The sequence below is a fragment of the Culicoides brevitarsis genome, chromosome 1, assembly GCF_036172545.1.
Source record: "Culicoides brevitarsis isolate CSIRO-B50_1 chromosome 1, AGI_CSIRO_Cbre_v1, whole genome shotgun sequence".
Taxonomy (NCBI): Eukaryota; Metazoa; Arthropoda; class Insecta; order Diptera; family Ceratopogonidae; genus Culicoides; species Culicoides brevitarsis.
In genome coordinates this window covers 1,384,390-1,404,682 of record NC_087085.1, presented here as the reverse complement: position 1 = coordinate 1,404,682, position 20,293 = coordinate 1,384,390, and the positions used below count along the sequence as shown (strand labels likewise).

Sequence of the window (20,293 nt, the reverse complement as noted above, 5' to 3'; positions counted from 1 at the left end):
ATTTCATCAGAAAATTTCCAGCGACGACGTGAAGGATGGTTACGCTTCAGAGCTCCTGTGGTGTGATGATGTTTGTGGGTAGCAAAAAACAAATAAACTTTGTCCTTTTTAATGTCAGCAACTCGCGTGGAACGTGCCTTTTTCGAGCATCTTCTGCGTCGCAGCAAGGACAAAATTAAGACCGATTTACGATTCCATAAAAAAAAACCTGAAAAAAAGTCGGAATGAGACACATTCATTACTTTGTGAGACAATGAAAGGAAACGCCTGGTTCTGACGTTTAAATAGCATGAAATGCAAGAAAATGTTTTTTTTCTACATTCCCTGATGTACATTTAGACGTGGTGACAAACTCCTATGCGAAGCAGGCGAAATCCAGTTTAAGGTTAAGCGTCTCGTTTGTTTGCACACATACATCGTGAGTTATGCTGATTATGTGGAAAAATAAAATTTTCGGAGAGCACAGAGAGCGAAAAAATGTCATCGTAGCTCCGAAGAAAGCGCGTGCGCCGATGAAAATCTAATGATAGTATGTGTGCAAGTGCCCAAGCTTGAATGAAAAGCTTCACGTTCGTACGAAACGGGGGGTTGTTTAACAAAATTTTACACAAATTTCTCATGTTTGCTCGTAAAAAGGACGAAAAACGTTCAAAATCATCCCTTATATACCTAATCGCGCTTCGTGACTCACTCATGTGACGAAATTGAGAGAGGAAAAAGTTTCCATTGAATGCAGATACCAAACACACGCTCAAGACATCCAACGACGAATCACAATATTATTCTTATTGAGTAGTTGAGAGTCGACAGTCGCGTCGAGGAAAATTACTGAAATCCTTTTTTGTGAGTCTGAAACATAAATGAAAAATATTTAGTGAAATATTTGAGAAAAAAGTTGAAAAAATAAAATTATAAAAAAAAGTAAAAAGTAAGTTGAAAAAAAATATAAAAAAAATTGTGTGCGTAAAAGCGTAAAATTCTCATTTACGTCCTTTTTGTGTAAAAAAAAGTTTTTATTATAAAAAAAAATAAATGAATAAAAAAGTTAATCTATAGCGACAACAAAGTTAATATTTTATTATAAAAAAAAAATATTTTTTTTATTATCAGGTGCAGTAAATAAAAAAAAATAAAATAAAAAAAATTCTGAGTGAATTCAGAAAAAAAAATAAAAAAATACATGTGAAATTGATACAAGCTGAAAAATTATTGATTTCGTCGTATTACACAACAAGGCAAGCAGCAACAATAACAACAACAGCGAGTGACTTGCTACTTATTCTGTAGAATAGCGCGAGCACATACCCATACGATTTATTAGGTAGCTATACAATTTGTTGTAGTTATTATTATTTTTCACGGAATTGGAACGAGAAAAAAAGTGTAATGCTTGTTGTTGTTGTTTTTGGGTAAAAAGTTTGTTGTAAGTGCGAGTAAAAGTCTCGTTAGAACTCGTAAATCGTGACGCGGACTGTACAGCAAAAGGTTGAATAAATTACATGGAAATATTCCTTTTTGACGAAAGCACGTATCAAAAACATCAATGAAAATACGTGTGAGGACTTTGATTTGATTAACTTCGGCTGAGTCATGATAATTTATTATTGAAAACAGGAGGGAATGGAGACGACTTGTGTTTTTTGTTGAATTATGAGAGGGATAGATTTGATTTAATTTATTAAAATCTGTTAAATTTTATGAAGAATTTAATAAAATTAAAAAATTATTGAAATTAAATTTTTTTTTTTATTAATTAAGTAAACTAAAATAATGATAATTATTTATTTTTTAAATATTAATTTTTAATGAAGAATTAAATATTAGGTATTAAAAAAATTTGACAAAAAAAAAAAAAAAATTAAAAATTTATAATAATTTTTTTTTAAGTATTTTATTTTAATTTTGCTTAAAAAAATAATTTTAGCTTAAAAAAATTAAAATAAAATTAATAAAAATATTAAATAATTAATATATTTTAAAAATTTGATTTTTAAGATTAATTTTTTTTGTGCAAAATTTTAAATGAAAAACTTTGAAAGAAATTTTTTATTTAAAAAAATTTAAGCTGAATATTAATTTTATTTTATTTAATTTTTTTTGTTTTTGTCAAATATTTTGAATTTTTTCAATAATATTTAATTCTTCATCAAAAATTAATATTCAAAAAAATAAATAAATATTTTTTAAAAATTTAATTAGTTAATTAATTATTAAAATAAAAAATTAAATTTAAAATTTCGATAAAAAAAAATTTTAAAATAACAAAAAAAATAATAAATTTTCATGATAATTTTTTTCAAACAAAAAAAAATAAATAAAAAAAATTAATAAAATTAAATAAATATAATAAAAAAATAATAAAATAAAATTATTAAATTAAAAACATTTTTTTGTAAATTTTTTGTACTTACATAAATTTTTCACTCCATTCAGTGTCATGAAATCCATTAAAAAACTCTCATAAATTCCCGTCATGTTCGCAGTCCTCATTAATTACTTGCACAGAATGTAAAAATTATCCTGAAAATTTATTCATAAAAAAATTATTATTATAATAATAATGTTAAAACCATATATATATTATTCCATGGTTGTTACGGTTAGCTTAATTTTATTATCGCACAGTGTGAAATTTTCTTCATGACACTGAGTTGCACTCTACATAAAAGAAGAATGTATTTCATGAATGCAGTAACCGCAAAGTTTTTATCTGCTTTATTTTTCGGTTGAATTTTTTGTTTGTTGAACTTTTCTTGCTTGTCTTTCCTCCCGAGTGTCTCTTATTATGATCATCATAAATTGCGTTATTTAAAATTCTGAACAATACGAAGATGAAGGAGAGGAAAATAGTTGACGAAATTTTAATATAAAAAGTATCTCTGGAGAAAATGTCACGTAAAATGTGCAAACATAAAGACGGATTTCACGTTGATTAATTACACAATCGCTTTTGAATAAAATTAAAGTCATGTCAGTTGCATGCAGTGTCTCCGTATGGCACTTGAACTAATTACAGGTGCAGATGATGATGAATAATGTAATTTCAATTATTATTATGTGCGCGTGAGGTTGCCTGAATATAAATGGAAAATTTATAGAAAATTTATTTAAAATTAAATAATTTGTATTCAGCAAAAATTTAATTCAGCGAATTTGTATTCAGCAACATTCAAATTCAGCAAATTTGTATTCAGAAAAAATCAAATTCAGCAAATTTGTATTCAGAAAAAATCAAATTCAGCAAATTTTGTATTCAGCAACAATCAAATTCAGCAAATTTGTATTCAGCAAACAATTTTCAAGAGAGTTAAACCAAATTCAGCAATATTGTATCAAGTTCAGCTTCTGTTCTGTTGTTCATTCTCTCTTGAGACTCAAATAATCAACAATTTCGGTCCATCCTCCTTTACCTCCTTTACGTGTCATGTTCCACAATTTCACCCTGTAACACGAAAAGTAATAATGTGTTGAAATATTTAATCCACAAAACCATATCTCCCATTGTCGCACTGACAATGCCAATTATCACATACATTTGGCGCAATATTTCATGTAGAGAGATGAATTTCCGGGAAAAACAACCAACGCACATTTACTTCATTATTAATTAGTCAAGTAGCGTGGAAAACTTTGATTGTTCTGTGATTGTAATCCAACTTTAATGAAATGTGAGTGCGTTGCTTACCGACATTCGTGGCATTCTTTGTTTTTTTCCCTCTTCATCCATCATTTTATTCATTGGAGAGGGAATAAACTGAAAAAAGGCAGGAGATAAAAAATGATGAGGAAAAATGTAGCACAGAGGAAAAGGATTAATATATACAAAAGAATGTTATGAGTTTTGTGTATTAAAGAAGAAAAACAGAGGAAGAGAAAAAGGAAAGAACATAAAATTTAATGAAAAAGAGGTCAAGGGCAAACTTATTATGTTTCAAGAGAAACTTTTAGCAATTTTAATTTTAGATATTTTGCTTTAATTTCGATAAAATTTAATTTCTTGTGAAATATTAAACATTTTCAGATTTAAGAAATTTTATCGATAAATAATTTTCTTCTATATTTATATTGAAGATGATTCAAAATTTTGATAAAAGAAACATTTTCATATCAAAATTGATAAAAATTAAAAAAAAAAAATTTCTTTGAATTTTATCAATTTTGATATAAAAATGTTTCTTTTTCTTTTATCAAAATTTTGAATCAACTTCGTGAGAAAATTTACTTTCAGAAGAACATTATTTATCGATAAAAGCATCTTAATTGCCATCATTTAATATTCATCACATAACGTCACAAACCCACGACTACGAACTTAAACTTTATCTTCCATAACTCAGACCAAAATATGCGGTCCAAAATTCCAATCAAATCCTCAAAAAGGTTGCAGGATAATCATAAATAACTTTCCATGATGTGTGATCCGAGATACCATTTGAGTAGGTGTCGAGTCGAAAATCATTGCAAAAGGTCGATTAACGAGAAATTTGATATTTTTAATACGATTCTTGTTGTCCGAATGTCGTCGTGTGGGTGCATAAAATGTCAGGAACAGACTGAATTTCGCCACAAACCAAAATCTACTTTGACCTTTTAAAGTTTAAATTTCTTATGAAGCAAAATTGAATAACATCTTTCAACAAAAGAGTATTTAAATTTATACCAAAAATTAACATTTTCGGGTATTTACTCGAAAAACGAGCCTTATTTACATTCAAATTTTGCATTGTAACGAAAGTACGGGTGTGCGCAAAAATTATGTTTACGCTCCTCTCTCACTTAAGGGGCTTTTCATGTCGAATTATTCGCTGTAACTGAGGTTCGTAAATAAATAAATAATAATCATGTAGATTAAATGTAAATAAAGACGGTTTTCTTCTTCGTTTTTATGCCTCATCGGCAAAATGGATGTTTTTCAATTGTTGTTATTTTTTTTCTCGAGAGCAATTTCTCGGGCGAAATGGAGAAATTTCGAGATGAATTTTGGCGCGTGTAATAAATGACCTTGAAGAGTTTATTTTGGAAGATACGGGGATCAAATTTAATTATTTTTGAAAGAAATTTCGCATGAAAATCCTTTTTTAATAGTCTCAAAGAGATTTTTTTAAAAAGCATTTTAATGTCGAAATTAATTTTAAAATAACATTTACATCTCTTTAGAGATCTTTTGATAAAAGTAAAAGATGAAAAGAAGGAAATTTCTTGGAATGTTGAGAAGCGAATTAAGAAAAATCTATCAAAGGCATTAAAATCTTTTTGAATCTTTGGATTTTTCATAAATTTTAATCACATATAATTAATCTCTTATATGTGATTAAAATTTATCAAAATTTTTGAGATTTTTACTTAAAAAGATCTTTTAAATAAAACAAAAAATATGCCCGCCATATTGATTTATAAATTTTTTTTGAAGCGCCCTCTATTACTGATCTGATCTTTTTTACTGACGTATTCAGCCAAAAAACAAACCCTTCTAAGTTTTGTATAAACAAATGTAGAAGGGTTTGTTTTTAGGCGAAATACGTCAGTAAAAAGAGATCAATTATAGAGGGCGCTTCAAAAAATCATGTAGATCAATATGGCGCGCAATTTTTGTTATTGTTCTGATAAAAACCAAGAATTTAGTCGTAAATTTGATAAATTATCCAAAATCAAGACATTTCAACCTTCATTATGTGACAATTTCATCCGTAAAAATGTCACATCCATCAACTTTTTGTCTTCTCAACCTCATACAAATCCGTGAGTAAACCACATTCTGAAAGTGAAAACTTATGTTTTTACCTTCACCTTGTACTTTTTTATCGAGCTACGGGGAAAAACATGACCACAACAAGTGTGTTGACGTAAAAATTCTCAGTAACATGTCTCGTACTTCATTTTATGACTGCAAAAAAAAGTTATAAATGGCTTGTATTTAGTTTTATTATCTCTCTCTTTCTTTGGTTTTTTTTGTTGTTTTGAGTCATTTGCAACATTCCTCTTAGACTGACTGCGAACTTTTGCTTTTCATGATAAATTTCCCCAGACATTCGTGATTTTTTCGCATCTAGAACAAGTTTGAATGAATTACTCGAATGAACTCTCTCATATGTTGCTCGAAATGATAAATAAACAAAACGCAGTGAAATGTAGCGCGCGTAAAAGTATGTCACTGATACAAAAATTTTAATCGCTTCAAAAAAAAAATGTTAAAAAGTGAATCGTGTTTAATTCATTAATTATTCGTTCAGGTAGAGATCCCAAAATTATCCGGAATTGCATAAAATGTCAGTTTTTTTGTTCATCAGATCTGGGATTGATTGATTTTAATACAATTTGCCCATTTTGATTGATTGACAATTGGGTCTTAATGCGAAAATAATTGTTGCTCACAGCAAGCAGGAAACGAAATGAAAAGTTTCTTGCATGACAAACTCGCATCATCGTGCCGATTCGCACATGTGATAAAAAGAACATCACGACGATTGTTTTCACTGTCGCGTCGAAATTCACTTTTATACTTTGCTGTTACTTTTTTTTGTCTGAAACACGCAAAAAACCTATTTTTGACTTTCTTCTAAGTTTTTAGTAGTCACTTGTGAATTATTTGTGTAAACAAATAATAATGATGAGTTGTTACATCGTCAAAGCTCGACGTGCCAATGATCATGTCGTCCGTTCGAAAGCAGCAAACCACCTTGACTCACTTTTTTCTCGCTCATTCTCTGTCGTCCGGCGATTCGATAAATAAAAGTAAAGTGAATGAATAAAAAAGAAGAAATGAACATTTTTTTATGGTTTCAGAGTGTTTGTCTGTGTGTTGATGGAATTTTATTCTGAGTTGGAGAAGATAATTTCTCTTCGTTTAATTGTAGCGAATGATGCGATAATGAAACTATTTCTTCGAGTGACATTCAAGAGAATGTTCTTTTTAGCTTAACATAATTGGATGTTAATTTACATATTTCTCACATAATTTTATAGGTGTTATCAGGAACGTTGTTTTTTGTAGTTTTTCCATTTTTTTGAGCTTAATTTTTTTTCATTTTGAAAAAAAAAAAATTAATTTATATGCTTGGTTTGAATTAATTGAAATTAAATTTTCAAAAAATTCGTTTGAAAATTTTCTGAGTTGTTTTGATGAAATTTTCTTCAGTTGAGTCCTTTACTGCCAAAGTTTTCGTTCTAAAATCGTTCTGAAATATAAAAAAAATTATTAATTTTTTAAATTTTTTTATCAAATATAATTTTTTTTCTAATATAAATAAAAAAGATTAAATTTTTAATATCATTTTTTAAAAAATATTTTAGAACACTCAAAAATTTTTAAAAAAATGTTAAAAAAAAAAAAAAAAAAAAAATATAATTAATAAAAATAATAATATTTATTAATTTCAATTGGTTTATTTTAAAAAAATTAATTATAAATTTTATTTTTATTTTATTTTTTGAACAATTAACAAAAAAAAAATATATTAAAATTAATTTTATTAATAATTTAAAAATTGTATTAATTTAATTTTTAAATAAAATAATTTTAAAAAAATAAAATAATTTATCAAATATTTTTGTGAATTTTTATTAAAAATAATTTTAATCTATTTTAATTTTTTTTAAATTGTTAAAAATTATTTTTTTTATTTATAAAATTATTAAAAATTTAAAAAAAAAATTATTATTTATTTTTTTGTTTTATTTAACAAATTTTTTTTATAATGAAATAAAAAAAAACATTTTTTTTTTAAATTTTATTAATTAAATTTATTTAAGATTTTTTTATCAACTTAAATGTTGGAATGTTAAAAGATTTTTTTAGCTGATCTCATGCGAATTCCATTCACAAAAAAAACTATTAATAAAAAATTCATTTTAACCGATCAATTCAATTGTTTCGAACAAATCACTCCTCATTTAAATCAAAACGATCATCATGCAAAAAAACTTAACTCGTGTAAAACAACAACAACAACAACAATAAACAGTACACTAAATGAATAGAAGTTAAAGTTGTTGTAAATAATAAATAACAATAATCACGTTAATAACATACAAAAAACTACAGAATATAATAAAAATAACGAAAAATAGTGAATGAAAGCAAAGAAAGAAGCGAATAAAAAGCGAGTTTCTGTACTTAGCTACCACCTGTAGGCCCGTTATTTTTTCGATTGTGTGCGTGTTTTGCTGTTCATTTCATTCATGGATATCTCTCATACGGTAAATCTTTGGCGATGAAGACGTGATTTCTTCAGTATTGTCGTGTTACTCGTCGAATGCAGTCATTTCGTCAAATTATTACAACAAAAAAAAAATTATTAGAGAGAGAAAAAACGAAGAAGATACACAACAACAACAAAAAAACATAAATTTGATAATCAACTGGTTTCTTTGATGTAATAATCAAAATGTGATATCACGCAAAGGAGATGAAAATATTGGATCATTAAATTTGACACACAAAAAAAATATTTGAAGAAATACAATTAAAAGTTGATTGAAACTGTAAACTACTAAAAAAGAAAAGAAAAGTGTACCAACGAAAGTTTTACACGTACGCAAAAAAAGCACACATAGAAAAAAAAAACACAAATAAAAACGAGACAGCTGTGGAATGTGATATTCTTACCGAACGAAAAATGCCTCTTTTACCAATACTCGGGTCTCCGCTGACCCTCTTAGCGATGGTGCCATTATTAGCGATAGGATTCAACTACCTAAAGTACGTCGATAACGATCCCGAGGGAAAAATCATCGACGCCACAAACCTCCATGCCCAATACGACTTTATCGTAGTTGGCGCCGGATCAGCTGGAGCTGTTGTCGCTTCACGCCTTTCGGAAATCGCAAATTGGACAGTTCTCTTGATCGAAGCGGGCGGCGACGAAACAGAAATTAGTGACATTCCCGCGTTAGCGGGATTTCTCCAACTATCCGAACTGGATTGGAAATTTCAAACTCAACCACGAGCTGATCGAGCATTTTGTCAGGCGATGATTGGCGAACGTTGTAATTGGCCTCGGGGCAAAGTTATGGGAGGCTCGAGCGTTTTAAATGCCATGGTTTATGTTCGAGGAAATAGTCGCGATTACGATTCGTGGGCAGAGCAGGGCAACCCGGGATGGGCTTATGCTGATATTTTAAAGTATTTTACAAAATCCGAAGATAATCGAAATCCGTATTTGGCGGGAACAAAATATCATGGAAAAGGAGGGTTACTTACGGTTCAAGAAGCGCCATGGAGATCCCCCTTATCGATTGCCTTCATTCAAGCAGGAAAAGAGATGGGTTATGAGAATCGTGACATCAATGGCGAGATTCAAACGGGATTTATGTTGACCCAGGCCACAATGCGTCGCGGTATGCGATGTAGTACGTCAAAAGCATTTTTACGCCCCTTTCGACATCGGCCCAATTTGCATATCGCCATGAATGCGCAGGTTACGAAACTACTAATTGACAAAAATAATCGCGTATATGGTGTGCAATATTTCAAAAATAACGTCAAAGCGAACGTTTTTGCACGTCGTGAAGTTATTCTCTCAGCTGGATCGTTACACACCCCACAAATCCTCATGTTAAGCGGAATTGGAATTGCTGATCATTTAAAAGAATTTAACATACCTGTTGTCTCAGACTTGCCTGTGGGAAATAATATGCAAGATCACGTGGGTTTAGGAGGTCTCACATTCGTCATCGATGAACCAGTTTCCGTTCGAACGGATCGATTTGCGACAGCAGCTGTCGCTTTGGAGTATCTCATGCATGAAAAAGGCCCAATGGCGTTTCCCGGTATAGAAGGACTTGCCTTTGTTAATTCAAAATACGCGCCAAAAGATGGATTATGGCCTGATATTCAATTTCACTTCGGTCCAAGCTCTATAAACTCAGATGGAGGGCAAAACATACGGAAAATCACAAATTTACGCCCTGGGTTCTACAATACGGTTTATAAACCGCTTGAAAAATCAGAAACATGGACAATATTGCCTTTATTGTTAAGACCCAAAAGTTCTGGATTCGTTCGTCTTCGCAGTAAAAATCCATTTATTTACCCCTCAGTCGATCCCAATTACTTCACTTATAAGGAAGACATCGAAGTACTTACTGAAGGCATCAAAATCGCCATTAATGTCTCAGCGACAGCAGCAATGCAGAAATTTGGCTCAAGACCTCATTCAATCCCATTCCCAGCTTGCGCGCATCATCCTTTTATGTCAGACGAATATTGGGAATGTTGCACGAGACAATTTACGTTTACGATTTATCATCCGACAGGCACTTGCAAAATGGGTCCAAGCTATGATCCCGAAGCTGTGGTTGATCCGAGACTGCGTGTTTATGGCGTCTCGGGATTGCGTGTTATTGATGCCAGTATTATGCCGACAATTGTGAGCGGGAATCCGAATGCGCCGGTAATTATGATCGGAGAAAAAGGCGCCGATATGATCAAGGAGGATTGGGGAATGCTGTGACCTTCAAGTGAATAAAGAAGTAGGAAATGTGTGAAAAAAATTAGTTAAGGTTGTAATTAATGAACAAAAAAAACCATATGTAGGAAATAATTTTGATGATGATGATGATGAATGCTAAGTCAACTTATTTATTTACTCTTCAGTAAAAAAAAAAATAAAAATTTTACAATTGAACAGGAAAATTATGCGAATTTTCCCATGATTTAAATGAAGATACAAAGTGAACTGAATTTACTACATGAACAAAAACATAAAAAGGGTTGATACAAAATATTTTTTAATTTCCTCTTATTTAATTATTATTATTTTTTTTTTTTAAATTTTTAAAAAAATATCGGATTTTTAATAATTAAATTTACTTTAAAATAAAATCTAAAGTCAAAAATTTCTTTACTTAAAAATATTTGATATTTTTTTCAAATTATTCAAAAAATTAATTTGAAGAAAATTAAAAAATTTCTGTATCATCCTAAATGTGACAAAAGTAAATGAATACTTACCATTATACAAAAAAATAATTGTACATTTTTTTCTTCGTGTTAGATAATTATATTATTTTAGTTTTTTTTTATGAATATTTTACAAAAAAAAATAATGAGAAAAAAAATATCAATGTAAAAATTGTTTTCTTATGTTAGATAATAAGTAACGTTAAGTTTATGTTTAGTTATTGGCAAATAATAATTACGACAAGAAATATAGTTCAAGTTCGGAAAATCATACAGCAGACTTGTTTCTTGCATTGGCAATCATGACATTGGCGTTTGTTCGTTCGTTAAACCAGTTCAATGTTTAAAGTATTTTAATTTTTTTTTTGATAATTTTTTTTTGCAAATTAAACTCGTTAACTATGATAAAAAGGTTTTTTTTTGTGATAATTCGACAAAAAATTAAAATTTTTTTAATTTCTTTAAAAAGTTTTTGTTAAAAAATCTTTTAAGTACTTTTTCAAGCTAATTATTAATTCGTAAATTGTAAGAAATTTATTTTATTGCTTGCTGAATTTTGATTTCTTTGAATTAGCGAAATGGCGATTTACAAATTTTTTTAAATTTTTAAATTAATTAAATATTTTTCATTGAAATTAATTTAAAAAAATTATTTTTCAACAATTTTTTGAATTTTTAAAATTATGCTCTTTTAACTACAAAAATTATTTTTATTGAAAATTTTAATTTAATTTAATGATAATTAATTTTTTCTCTAATTTCAATTTTTTAATTTTAAAAGATTAAATTCAAGTTAATTTTTTTATTTTTATAATTTAATTTTTTTATTTTATATTATTTTGAAAAATTGATAAATAATTATATTTTTTTCCTTAAAAGCAATTATTTAATTTAAAATTTAAAAAAAATGTATATATAATTAAATTTTGAAAAAAAATTTTTTTTCTTGAATGACAAATTTTTTCGATTTGCATTTTTCGCACGTAAGTTAATCTCATTATCTGTCATCACTTTTTTGCATCATGTCTCATCTGTCGAAACGAATTACCATGAAAAATCGTTCTGCATTTCCATTCTTACCTGCAAAATGCAAAAAAGTAATTTTACTTGCACAATTTTCCATTATCTCATCTCACATATTTTAATATTTCACTAAGTAAAGCCATTTGTTGTCTTTTGTTTTAAAAGTATCTCGTATTCAAACCACACACATGTTGAAAAAAAACTTTTTTTTTTGTTCTAAAAGCTCCTTTCATTATTATTATTTAATGACATGACGTAAAAGCTAAATTTATAAATAGTAGCGAGGATATCCTTTTACTGCGCCTCTGAGAAAACTAAACAAGAAAATGGAGAAGAAAGAAAAAGGTAGAAAAGGATAATTTTAACGAAGAACGAAGACTTCTCGGAAAATTCCATTTGTAAACATGCGAAATGAGATGCGTGACAATTTCGCTTGATTTGACGTCATGACACTCAAATTGCGACAATTTTTGTCGGTTTAACTGCGGAAGGGAGCTTAATAACGACCTTGTAACGTATTATTTGGTTATCGAGCACTTTTTTCTCGTCTAATGCTTTGTTTGCTCATGTTGCGGCTCAAAAGCAGTAATTTTGCTTCGTCGTTCATCAGCGACGACGGCAAAAAAAAAAGTGAAAAGTTATGCAATTTATTTGAAATAGTTGAATTTTGCTGTATTTGGTAACACACAGAGGAGACTTGTTCATCGCGTTCATTTCTCGCAGCATCACTTTTTTTTTAATATTTAGGTGTATATGTGACGAATGACACGCAACATCGATTGAAGCGACGAGAGAAGAAGAACGCAAAGACAAACAATTTCATTGCCGAAACATTTTTGTGTGTCATCGACGACGATGCGGACAATAAAAGTAAACAAATTTAACGTGTCGATACCGTTAATGCCCGAAAAATAATCGAATTTTGTATCATTTTGCTGACACGAGTGACATGGAGAGAGAAAAACCACTTTAATTTTGAACGATTTCCTGTCCTTCTCTTCTCGTTTTTCTCCATTGTTGCCCACTTTTTGCTTCGAACAAAACCAAATTAGGGCATTTCCTCATTATTTATTTTTGTCACAGAAACAGAGAAAATTTTGCCGTGAGGATTTAAAATTTCTCGTTCCATCGTTCGAATCGACCTTTCGACATTTATCAAGATGATCATTAAAATAGAGCTGATAGTGACTTGAAATGGGACAAGGGGGAGAAAATATCCTTAAAAAATGCTTTTTTGTCATCCATCTTCATAATTTGATGTCGTTGAGCGATTTTCTTGACATATCACGGTCAAGAAAATGTCATGAGAGTGATTGAATGGGCAGCAATAAAAATGTCAGGGGATTTAAAAAGAAAATTTCGGAAAAAAATAAATTTTATTTTTTTTTTTGAGAAAATTTTAATATTTTTTTAAATTTAATTTTAAAATTAAAATTAATTTTTTTAAAAATTAAAAAAAATTATAATTAAATTTTATTTGATTTTTATTATTTTTATTTAATTTAATTTAAATTTTTCTTTTATTTTTTTAAAATTAATTTATTACTTTAAACAATTTAATTTTTCATGAATTTTTATTAAATTTATTAAAATTTTTATCATCATTTTTAAATTAAATTGAAAATATTAAAAATTTATACTCTTTATAAAAAAAAATATAAAAATAAAATTGTAATTTGTCATCTTTAAAAAAAATATAATTTTAACTTTATTTTTAAAGTTTTTAAAATTTAATATGCGAGCAAATTATTTATTTAAAAAAAATAGTATGGCAAAAAAGTATCAAATAAAATTCTCATAAAATTAAAATTTTTATTATTTTTGATCAAATCTAATTTTTTTATTCAAATTTCTTTATTTATTTAATCTAAAAATTTTTTCAAAAAAAATTTATTAAAAATATTTTGTGATATTTTATTTAAATACAATTAATAAAAAATATATATTTTTTAATTTAAAAATGTTAAAATATTTTTTTATATTTTTTAAGTATTTTAAATTTTTAACAAACTCAAAAAATATAAAAAAAAATATTTAACATTTTTAAAATAAAAAATAATTTTTTTATTAACTTTATTTTAATTTTCTATTTTCAAATAAAATTTTTGTAACAAATTTTTAAATTTGAATTATTTCTTTAAAAAATAAGATTTTTTTAAAATTTTTTAATATTTTTGTATGAAAAACTTAAGATTTTAAATAAAAAAATTAATTCAAAAATTTAAAATTATCAAAAAATCTTACTTTTTTTTAACTTTGACCTTTTCAATATTTTTTTCATTAAATTTCCCGCCATTCAAAATAATTTACGCTCAAAAATCCTTCACTTCCGACTCAACATCAATTTCAAAATGTACATAAATTTTTCACTTGTCTGTCATCCTGAATCCCATTTAAACGATTTTTTTTTTCATAATTTTTGACGAACAAAATTGAATTGCGTGCGTGCATTTGCCAAATACCCCCAATAAATGTATAATTTTATAATTGAACGGGAAATTTGAACAATAATTTCCCGGAAATGCTGCGCATTATTATGTGACGCAAAATAACGAAAATTCTCTCTTTTTTTCTTTATTTTTAGCAATAAATCAAGAAGTCGTTTTGCGAGGGAGGCAAAAGATCAGATAAAAAACTACAAGCAACCATGGCGTTCGCAGGACTGCGAAAACAGATAAACAAAGCCAATCAGGTAAGTTGTGTAGTTTTTTTTTGTCGTTTTTCATAAATGTGAATTGTTGTAGGTAGAGAAATTTTTGCCTTGACCTGCGCTTGAAGTAAAGAAGAAATTGACGAAAAATTCGATTTTATAGAAAAAAAATCGATATTTTTGACCTAAATAAGCGAATCTGAGGAAGGAATGTTCGTTACATGACCGTGATTTACTTTTCTCGGCAAGTCATCCTTCACTCTATGACCTATTCGTGTGATGTTTCAACCCAGTTTCCCAGCTTCCTGTGTTTACGAACGAGAAATTAGGTCACGGTTACTATCGTTATGTACACATCCCCCCTCGTATCGCTCGTCTCCCTTCCTCCCTCGCTCTCTCATCTCTCACAGAAGCCAGTAACAGTAGCTTTTGTGTTGATGCACCAAGGGGGAAAATATTTTTCTTCTCTTATGTAATCAATTTTTCCGCTTCTCAGGAAACGAGTGACTCATTTTTTCGTCTGTGAGTCAATTCGATACTGTTTTGCCATTTTTTTTTCATTCATGATGTAAATGTAACGTGGGTTGTAAATAACACATTTTCTCTCATTCTCTCGAAAATTTTCTCTTTTCAACCCAATTTGTATATCACGCGTAAGCCCACAGGCAACCGAGTGATAATTATCTTGTTGTATGGATGCGTGAAATCCTATGAAAAATCATGGAAAATACCACGTGGGCGGATTGATTTCAATTTTTATGCGAAAATATTCATTTCGCCCACTGATTTTTAACTTTTTTGCATAAAAACAAGAAAAATTTTTTTTTGCAATTTTTTTTTAAATAAAAAAATAATAAGATTTACACTTAAAAAAAAGAGACAAAGAACAAGTTTTTATCTTTTAATTTAATTTAATTGTCTTCCTCGAATGTCTACTGCGAAATTTCCACACATTGTTCGTTCGAGGAAGAATAGGATAGACAAACTTTGTGACATACTTTACATTTATTTACAACAAGTGTGTGATGAGATTTTTTCAATTTTTTTTTTGTCATGCAATACAATGAAAAGTTTTTTAAGCAAAAAGTTTAAAGTTTCGAGTGGGATTTTTATGTAATTTTTTTTTTATAAAGGAAAAATTTGTCAAATGCAAAAAATAAAGTATCAGATTAAGACATTAATGTGTTTTTCTTTGAAATTTTATTAAACTATTTTTATGTCAACTTTTGCATTTTAAGTAAAAATTGTTTTCGAAATTAAATATAAAGTGCAGAGAAAAAATTTTGTATCAACAATTTTTTTAAATTTTATAAAAATTTTGAGTCATAATATTTTTTTTTTTTTTAATGTAAAAATAATTTTTAAAAAATATTTTTTAATACATACAAAAAAGAAAAAAATTAAAAAAAAGATAAAATTTTAATAAAAAAAAATTTAATTTAAAAATTTAAATTTAAAAAAATTTAATTTGATTTTTGGAATTATTTTATAAAAAAAAATAAATCAATAAATAAAATATAAAATTTTAATAAATTATTAAATAATTAAAAATAAATAAATTTTAAATTAAATTATTTAAATTAATTAATTTAGTTTCAAATAAAAATTTTTAATTATTTTTGGGTTTACTTAAATTAATTAATAATCAAAAATAAAAAAAATTTCTTAAAAAATATTATTTTTTTTAGAAAAAATTTAACATAAAAAAAATGAAAAATTAATAATAAAAAGTTATAAATTTTAATTAATTTTTCAATTAAAAATTAAATCAATTAAATTAATAAATTTTATTTAATAATTTTTTTTTAAATTAATTCACTTTGAAGAAATATTTTTTTTCGAAAAATGTTAATTTAAAAAAATAAAATAATTTTTTTTCTTTACTCAAAAAAGGATCAAGTGCAATTTTTATACTTAATGTTATTTAAAAAAAAACCTTGTAGTATTAAAAGCTAGTTGGAATGCATGTAAATGTCTTGCTTTTCTCATTGCAGTATGTAACGGAAAAAATGGGCGGTGCCGAGGGCACAAAATTGGACATGGAATTCACGGATATGGAACGAGTAATTATCAAATCTCCAATTTTTTTATTATTTTATTTTATATTTTTGGTTGTATTTGTTTCAAATAACGAAATTTTGAAAATCACACCCAAAAAAAATCCCCAAACACAGAGAAACAAAACAGACAAAAAAACCAAGTGTTCGTTTGATCATTTACTTTTCAGAAAACCGACGTAACAGTGGAGTTGGTTGAGGAATTACAGGTGAAAACCAAAGAATTCCTGCAACCAAATCCAACAGCTAGGGCAAAGATGGCTGCTGTGAAAGGCATTTCTAAACTATCTGGTCAAGCAAAGACTAATACTTATCCCCAAGCTGAAGGTCTTTTAGGTGATGCAATGCTCATGTACGGCAAAAAGTTAGGCGACGAAAGTATATTCGGTAAGTGTAGCGCAACGCGTCGCGTGCTTTTTATTTTTTTTTTTATTATTTTTTGACGCTCCCAATAAAAAAATTTGGTATTGCTAAAAAAAATTATTTTATTATTTTCAATTAATTTTTTTATGTAACAAAATTTGTGTCGCGGGTACGAAAAATGACAAAAACAGCACAAGCTCTCATCGAATTTGGAGACTCGTTGAAACAAATGGCAGATGTTAAATACCAACTTGACGACAATGTGAAACAAAACTTCCTCGAACCGCTTCATTCGCTTCAGATGAAAGATCTGAAGGAAGTTATGGTAAGTAGAACGTAGATAATTTTGTAGATTTGTGTTAGAATACTTTGAGCATCTCGATGTTTTTAATTTTTTGACTTTAGCATCATCGTAAGAAGCTGCAAGGACGAAGATTAGATTTTGATTGCAAACGTCGTAGACAAGCCAAAGGTAATTTTTTTTTTAATTTTTCATTAATTTATTATTTTTCATAAGAGTGAATTTTTTGACCAAAAATTAATTATTTTAATAATAAAATATTTTTAATATTTAATTAAATTTTATTAAAAATATTTTTTAAAAAATTCAATAAATATTAATTTTGTAAATTGAATTTCTAAAAATTAAATTAGAATTTTTATTGCCACAAAATTCACATGAAATTTTATTATTTTTATTTGTTTTTTAATTTTTTTATATAAATTATTTTTTTTAATTTTAAAATTATTTTTGTTTCAATTTTAATTTTTAATTTGATCAAATTTAATTTTTATTTTTTTTTTGTATTAAATTAAAAATTATTTAAATTATTAAAATAATTTTTAATTTAATTAAATTTGATTTTTATTTTTTTTGTATTAAATTTAAAAATTATTTTAATTATAATTTTTCACTATTCATGATTAATAAATAATAATTTTTTTTATTATTATATAAAAATAATTAAAATTGTCATTAAATTCACTCGAAATTTAATTATTTTTATTTTTTAAAAATTCAATTTTTTATTTAAATTTTTTTTTGTATTAAATTTAATTCTTTTAAATTTAATTTTTATTTTTTTCACTAATTAATTATTAAATAATTTTATAATTAAAAAAAATATTTTATTAAAAAAAATTAAATTAAATTTGAAAATAATTTTAATTATAATTTTTTTTATTTAAAATAATTATTTATTTAATATTTTTTAATTTAAATTATTATTTTAATTTTTTTTTTTTATTTTTTCATGTTTCACGTATAATTTTTGGTTCATTTTTATGATTTCTCCATAAAACCTCTTGAAAAAAATCAAAACCAAAAGGATCCGCTATTACAGATGATGAAATTCGCGGCGCTGAGGAGAAATTCGCCGAATCTTTGCAACTTGCCCAAGTCGGCATGTTCAACTTGCTCGAGAATGATGTAAGTTGTGTCACGAAAAATAATTAAAAATTCCTCAAACGATCCGTTGAATGCATAAATATTGCAATTTTTTGCAAACTTAACCAATTTGTTGCTTTCATTGCTTTGCGGTTTACTTTTTTTTCGTTACCTGACGACGACAAGCAATGACGAGTTAAAAGTATTTGAACCTCAGTGAAAGTAATAAATAAAAATTGGTTGCATAAGTTTCGCAAAAAAAAAAAATAATCTGCTAATAATAAGTGTTAACCAAAAAAAAAAAATGTTTTCTATTATGTTTAGTCGGAACAAATCTCTCAATTAGCATCTTTCGCTGAGGCGTTACTCGATTACCATCAACAGTGTATCGAGATTTTGAGAAATCTGAACGAGACGATGCAAGAAAAGTAAGTTTTTTCTGAAATTTTTTTGAAAAAATTTGATTTTTTATGAAAAATTTAAAATTTAGGAAAGAAGAGTCAGCAAACCGCCCGCGTTCTGAGTTCGTTCCCAAGACATTGGCAGAGTTGAACATCGACGGCGTCTCCGATGGATATAATGGTGGGCGCTTTTCTTCACGTTCCTATTCAATTTCCTCAAATTCCTCGTCCTCTTCCTCGTTCCGCAATAATCACGCTAACAAACCCAATAGCAATCATCATCTCTACAGTTCCCAACAAAATTTATCTAGCACCACACGATACACAAGTCACAATAACAATGTCGCGCATAACAATCTGAATCGTAATAAAATTTACGGGTCGACGTCGAATATCGCGATTTTGCAAAAGAACTTGGGCAACAATGCCTTTTCCGTGCCTCCCTCTCAAACTACTTTCGCCTCTAACACTAACAACAACAACAATGTAAATATGACGAATGTGCCTGTCGATAATTGGCTCAATGCGTGGGATAATCCCGAATTGCAGAAACAGCAACAGCAGCAGCAGCAACAAAATTTCCGAGTTCCTTCGACGACAAAGAAGCCAAATTTCGATTTTAATTCAAATAATAATTTTTCTTCTGCTTCTCACACTTCTTCTACTTCTTCTTATCAGTTCGGTAACAATAATGCGCCAATTACACTCCCGCTAAAGCCCATCCAAATCCATAATAAGAATGTACAAAGAACAGGCAATTTCGATCCTTGGGCAGGTGATTTTAATTTTTTTAAATTTTATTTTTCAATTTTTTCTTTTATGATTTTAGATGCAAAAAAATATTGGGAAATTTCACTTTTTTAAAGGCAAGAAAATGGAATTAATTTTTTTTTTGAATTTTTTCTTATTATTTTTGAAGAATTTTATTTTTTTAAAAATTATTTCTCTATCTTTAAAATATTATAAAAATATTAAAAAAATTTAAATTATATTAAAATTAATTTTAAAAATATTTTTTTAAAAATATTAAAATTAATTTTTTTAAAATTTTTAAAAATATTTTTCCAATTTTTTAATTTTTTTAAAAAATTAAATTTTTTAAAAATTGATAATTTCCGCATAAAAATGTGCACAAAATAAAATAATTTAAAAAAATTATTTTTCTAAAATTTTCGACAGTACTTCTAATTTTTCAAGATGATATAATTTTTTAAAAAATTAATTTAATAGTTTAAAAATAATTTAAAATTTTTGTTATTAATTTAAAATAATAATTTTAAAAATAATTTAATAAATTTAAAAATAAATTAAATATTATAACCAAAATTTAAAATTTTAAATAAATTATTTTTTTTTTTATAAAATTTTTAAAAATATTTTTTTAAATTAGTAAAATATATTTTTTTTCAAAAAAATCTAAAAATTTTTAAAAATGCTTCTAAAATGTTTTTTATTTTAAATTTTAATTGTTTTTATTTAAAAAAAATAATTTTTTGAAGAAAATATTTTAAA

General features: G+C 26.8%; 2 protein-coding genes across 7 annotated transcripts in view; both read left to right on the top strand.

The window, feature by feature from the left end:
- Positions 1 to 20,293, top strand: part of LOC134827925 (endophilin-A) — a 40,107-nt gene that overhangs the window by 16,591 nt on the left and 3,223 nt on the right. For 3 of the 6 annotated variants that reach the window (XM_063840823.1, XM_063840820.1, XM_063840826.1), the window contains exons 2-9: positions 14,508 to 14,615; positions 16,568 to 16,636; positions 16,801 to 17,017; positions 17,185 to 17,318; positions 17,399 to 17,465; positions 18,322 to 18,422; positions 18,705 to 18,808; positions 18,871 to 18,962. In XM_063840823.1, coding sequence (XP_063696893.1) covers positions 14,571 to 14,615; positions 16,568 to 16,636; positions 16,801 to 17,017; positions 17,185 to 17,318; positions 17,399 to 17,465; positions 18,322 to 18,422; positions 18,705 to 18,808; positions 18,871 to 18,962 — 829 coding nt within the window. In that variant the 5' untranslated portion in view covers positions 14,508 to 14,570. Of the gene's footprint in view, positions 1 to 1,141; positions 1,322 to 14,507; positions 14,616 to 16,567; positions 16,637 to 16,800; positions 17,018 to 17,184; positions 17,319 to 17,398; positions 17,466 to 18,321; positions 18,423 to 18,704; positions 18,809 to 18,870; positions 18,963 to 20,293 lie in introns of those variants that run through there. The other 3 variants (XM_063840825.1, XM_063840822.1, XM_063840821.1) reach the window with 2 other exon arrangements.
- On the top strand, positions 8,616 to 10,451 carry LOC134828212 (glucose dehydrogenase [FAD, quinone]). The gene has a single exon (XM_063841239.1). It carries the CDS (start codon positions 8,616 to 8,618, stop codon positions 10,449 to 10,451), a length of 1,836 nt encoding a protein of 611 aa, XP_063697309.1.

Coding starts and splice junctions, on each gene's coding strand:
- LOC134828212 (XM_063841239.1), top strand. CDS start 8,616: ATGCCTCTTTTACCAATACTCGGGTCTCCGCTGACCCTCTTAGCGATG.